The following is a 5,214-nucleotide window of genomic DNA, read 5'->3' on the forward strand; positions in this document are numbered from 1 at the left end:
TGAAAGGCTCCATGCGAATATGTGGCGCTCGAGCGCCCCCTATGGTTTTGTGCTTTGCGGAAGGAAAGAAGGGAGGAAGGAAGGAAGGAGGGACGAAAGAAAGATGGAGGGGAGGAAGGGAGAAGGAATGAGGAGGTGGAGGAAACAAGGGTGGTACGAATGAAGGAAAGAAGGGTGGATTCAGGAAAGAAGGAAGATGATGGGAGTCAACACAAACACGCACCCGCACTTGAAACCTCAACAGTGGCCTTGAAAACCCAAATTTGAAACCTTTCCTCTAATTTAAAACACTACTTTGGAATCACATCGACTGCGTTTACTCAACGTAATTGGAATAAATCCCTTAAAAAAAACGTCTCCCCGTTTTGGTGGTGTGTATTCGGATATGAGCGATCTTAATTATTAATTGTATTGATTAAATATGTAATGTGTATCTCAGCCACGTGAGGTCGCTCGAAATCTTTCATTTCGGATTTTCAAGGTTTTCGTGAACAAAGATCCAACTGTGCGCGACCCCAATGACGTTTATACTTATATCATTATTTAGAGTATATTGTGTAGTGATGTTCCATTGCAATTTCCTTTTATGATGTTTGAAAAAAAATCTTTACCATTTCCATTTCTTTCCTTTATATATAATTGAATGACTGAGCTCAATATAATTGATGCATTATAATTGATAACATTAAAAAAACATGTTGAAAAGGAGTCATTAGTTACTTTGGCCTGCAAAACTTGTAGCAACCTAACAAGCTAAGCGATGGGTGTGTTCCTTCAACCAATCACATTTCAAATGCACCTCAGAGGCAGCATCTTTGCAAGCTGATTGGTTCGAAAATATGCTCGAAAAAAAACCCATCTAAAGCGCTCGTTAAAAAGTTTTAATTTCTATTATGCATATGTAATACATGTTGTGTGTTATTATGATTTGCTTTGTTCACAAACGAGAATAATTGACCATGACAGATTATTTAAAATGTTATAGAAAGTGAAAGTCTCACATAAGTGATTTTTGAAATTTAATGGAAGGCTTTAATACGCTCGCCATTTGATCTAAACACATTCAAACGTAAAACAACCTTTTTATTTTTAGATTTTGTGGCTTTTATTTATTCAGAAGGACCAATAAAGTTTGAAATATGATTAAATATGAGACGATGTCGCTCAAAAGTGAACACGATTTTCGTTATGAATGAGGAAAAAGCGTTTATTTGGTCGCACGGGTGTACCTAATGGTGTGTCCTGCGACTCTGCTGCTGGTGTCAATCATTAGATGTGGGCGGGGCTATAATGACAGAATTGGATCAAGTTTCATCCAGTGGCCGTGGCGGACTGAACCATTTGAGTGTTTGTGGGGCGGGGGGTAACGCGTTCGCAACCATAAAAGCAAAAACGCGAACCAACGAGTAGAAACGTGCTAACACTTCACAGTATTACGTGGATGGTGTTTAAAATTATTACATTTATACAGCGGTGGCAGTAGTTGAGGGTTAAAGAAGACGGGAGGAGCACTTCACCGCCATTTTTAATCTGCGAATGGATTATTCCGTCCCTTGTATTTGTCTTCCACGATCGCTCCAATCGCAGTTGAGTTCAGTGCTTGATGCTGTCAAGAGTCCTGCATCGCCGAGCTCCAAAAACTGAAGAAAACCTGCCATCCCCCCCCCCCAAAAAAAAAAAAAACTCAGTATCAAAAACTGCGTTGAGTTGTTAACTTTAAAAGTACCCGGGCGAAGCTGCGCCCAACCAACCCCCCTCAAAAAAAACCCCAAAAAACGAGCGGAGCCAAGGCCGAGGAGGGCGTGACGCGCAATCCCAGAAAGCTCGCGGGCGAACGAGGCGACGACGAGCGGGCTATGCGCCGGCCCAAGCCAGACGTCAAGAAGAAGAAACGCGACAGAATTGTCAAAAGGTAGACCGGCGGGGGAGGGGCCGACGGCCACACACTTGACAAAGTCGTCTTTGTTGACGATGTGAAGCACCTGGACGAGAAAAGAAGATGGTGCTCTCCAGGGACATGTGCGGCCGGGAAGCCCGCAGAGGGGGCGTGCAGGCAAGCGGCTGCAGGCGCAAGACAACCGCTGGTTGCCCGAGAGGCCGGAAAAAGCATCCTGGGCATCATCATCAGCAGCAACAAGCAGGACTCCAGAGGCCCAGCGGCAGCGGCAGCGGCAGCGGCGGTGCGACTCTGCTGCGCCTCCGGCCCATCAACAGAGCTCGGGGCATGCGAGCCCCCAAGAACACCAACCAGTTCCTCATGCACGAGAAGTACCAGATGATGCACATGCGCTCCGATTCCGTGGGTAGCGACACCGGGGGGAGCTGCTCCGACAGCGACTTGGAGCTCACCGACATGGACTCGTACCTAGGCGCCCTGGAGAACGCCAGGGGAGCCCTGCCGGAGGGTCCGGAACCGGAGCCGGAGCCGCCGAGCGGGACGCGGCGGGACCAGGTGGTCCAGCACGAAGACAGCATGCAGTACTTCCCCTCGGAGGACGACCTCTTGCAGAGCCACAACTTCATGCAGCGGGACTTTGCGCAGTTCTGTGACTTTCTGACGTCATAAACAGGGAGGTTGGTGCCGACGTCATTTCGGAAGCTTTGTCAACAGTCTTTTGTACAGTACATCAAATTACCCTGTAATAAATTAAATTTTTAAAAAAAATGTGCTGTTTGGCTTTTGCAGTATATTTTTGTTGGAACCTATTATTCGCAGAAATAAAAACTCACCTGTTTGGTGTTTTGGTGCTCAGGCTAAAGCAATAATAATTGGTTTGCCGGCACCTTGATGTTGAAGTGAGTTGAGGAGCTTCATTTGCACATCAAAAAAAGTTTCTTTTTGACAGTAGTTCTTTGTAACTTAAGTGCTAACAGTTTTGACTTTTTTAAAGCACAGTACGGTGGCTCGCACATATTTGTAATCAGTCCTTGAAAACCTCATCTATTCGCTCAATCCCCCGAAAATATGTTTTGAGGAATCTTGGTGCTCAACATTTAAAAAAAAAAGATTAAAACCCAACTGCTTTAAACAGAAAACTTAGTGTAATTAAATAAAATTGTGTAGTATAGTTCAACCCACATAAAATATAAGAGAAATCTAGCAATATAGAAAGGGATTACTGTACTGTTGCTTATCCACAAAAGTGCACCTTTTCTGAAATTTTTGAAAACGATCATGCTACATTTACTACCCCTATTGTGTATATGTAAAATAAATATATTTAAAAAAATGAGATAAACTGGTTATTGTGTTATTTTCTCAACCTCCCCCACCCCCATCCTCTTCCTCCACACACACACACACACACAATGGAGTGTGGGAGTGAGCCCGACACAGCCAATCAGCATTGAGCTGGATGCATGTGACTGGTCGATGCCACTAAAGAAAAAAAAATAATAATCAGCGTTGATCGTTTTTGTGGTTTCTTTCTTTCAACGAGATAAGAGAATTGCGCATTCATGAAACACTTTGCTGTCATCCAATCGGGTGATACAAATATAATCAAAGATAACGTAACAAAAGTGGTGTGGAAAGTACTCACAAGGATACTAAAAAGTAAAAAGCTATGTAATCATTTTGCCTCAACGCATCCAGATGTCGACCCTGGGGAAATGTGACCTGTGTGAAAGGTCGCGGACACGTCCGGACATGTCATGACATGTCACGTCAACAGGACACTCAAAATGGGTGTTTTCACCGACGTCACTTTTTTTTTTTTTTTTTGTGGCTTTATTAACCATACACCACAGCGCGCCGCCATTTAACCTCCCTACCAAACGCCTACAAGTGTTGTAGCCTCCGGAATGCTGTCCGTTACTGTTTGTGTTTTTGTTTCTCGGCGTCTCGGGACTCAAGTACACAAGAGAGGACTTGCCTAACCATCAGAGAGCCTTTTTCGGACTTTATTTCGATAACTCTCTCCAATGGACCTTTCCGACCTGTCAATCACTCGCACAATAATAGCCAATCAGATAGCCGCATTGTCTTTAACCCCTGGCTTGACACGCCCCTCTCGCCGTACTGTCCCACAACCAATGGTGGTTGTCAGTAGCGTGCGCTTGGAAAAGTTAATGTTACGGAGAAAATGGTCCTCAAGATGCGCTTGGGGAACGTGCAATTCTGATGAAAGATATCCGGCGAGGTTCATTCTTTTTCCAAAGCCTAAAACACAGTTGACCAAGTGTATACGATGCATTAAGGCTAGCGGAAGAGCGCACGTACAACTAAATATGAACAATATCAACAAACACAAGGCTGTTGGTTTGAAGGTAAGTGAGGTAAAAGCATCTTCTCTGAGTTTGATTGAATTATTATCAGTGCTTTATACATTGCAGGAGAACAACTTTCACTTACCCCAGTATTATCTGGAATATGCGATAGAGAATCAACTTCAAACATGTTCTTTGAAATTTTCTGTCTGAAATAGGACGTCGCAGAGGCAACAAATGAACAATGCGCTTAGCATGTATTTTCCCATTGCGAGTCCTTATTTCCAAAAATATATCTAGCTGATTGACTTAAAATTGAATGTTTTTATGATTTAAAAAAAATGCATAATTTTTTGCTATGTTATGATGACGGTGCTTCACAATCTTATTTTGGGAAATGTTAACATGTCACGGAAATCGCGCCCTAGGTAATATGCAAGGTTTCTTAGTAGTTACAATGTTATATGTCTTTCCTCTGCACTTAGCCTTTTTTAGCTTATTATCAGTGCTTTATACATTGCAGGAGAACAACTTTCACTTACCCCAGTATTATCTGGAATATGCGATAGAGAATCAACTTCAAACATGTTCTTTTCAGTCGCCATTTTTGGAAGCTTGTGGGACATGGCAAATGTAGCTAAGGGGGGGGGGGGCTTAAGATCGCCAGTCGGAAAGGTCCATTGTGTCACTTTTGCTGGGTGCCTCTCCAGAACCTGAAACAGTTGGTGGCCAAGCCCAGACCTCAAGGCACCCGGGGACAGTCCAGTATTTGCTTTTTTGGAGTGGCCAACTTTCCACTTTAGAGATAAAAATGTGTATTTAAAAAAAAAAAAAAAAAGACCTCTAGTTGTGCAATTAAGCTGTTGACAAAAGGTTGCAAAACGGAAAGGGCAAAAATATAGAATTGGAAGAATTAAGGGGCGGCACGGTGGTGCAGCTGGTAAAGCGTTGGCCTCACAGTTCTGAGGTCCCGGGTTCAATCCCGGTCCTGCCTGTGGAGTTTGC

The 5,214-nt window shown here is 43.6% G+C and overlaps 1 protein-coding gene across 1 annotated transcript; it reads left to right on the forward strand.

Annotated features, from left to right (window-relative positions):
• The first annotated feature begins 1,118 nt into the window (after positions 1 to 1,118).
• wu:fb55g09 (coiled-coil domain-containing glutamate-rich protein 1) lies at positions 1,119 to 3,239 on the forward strand. The gene has a single exon (XM_061832359.1). The coding sequence runs from the start codon at positions 2,000 to 2,002 to the stop codon at positions 2,564 to 2,566; it is 567 nt and encodes a 188-aa protein (XP_061688343.1). The 5' UTR covers positions 1,119 to 1,999; the 3' UTR covers positions 2,567 to 3,239.
• Positions 3,240 to 5,214: the final 1,975 nt, after the last annotated feature.

The sequence above is a fragment of the Syngnathoides biaculeatus genome, chromosome 10 (assembly GCF_019802595.1).
Source record: "Syngnathoides biaculeatus isolate LvHL_M chromosome 10, ASM1980259v1, whole genome shotgun sequence".
Taxonomy (NCBI): Eukaryota; Metazoa; Chordata; class Actinopteri; order Syngnathiformes; family Syngnathidae; genus Syngnathoides; species Syngnathoides biaculeatus.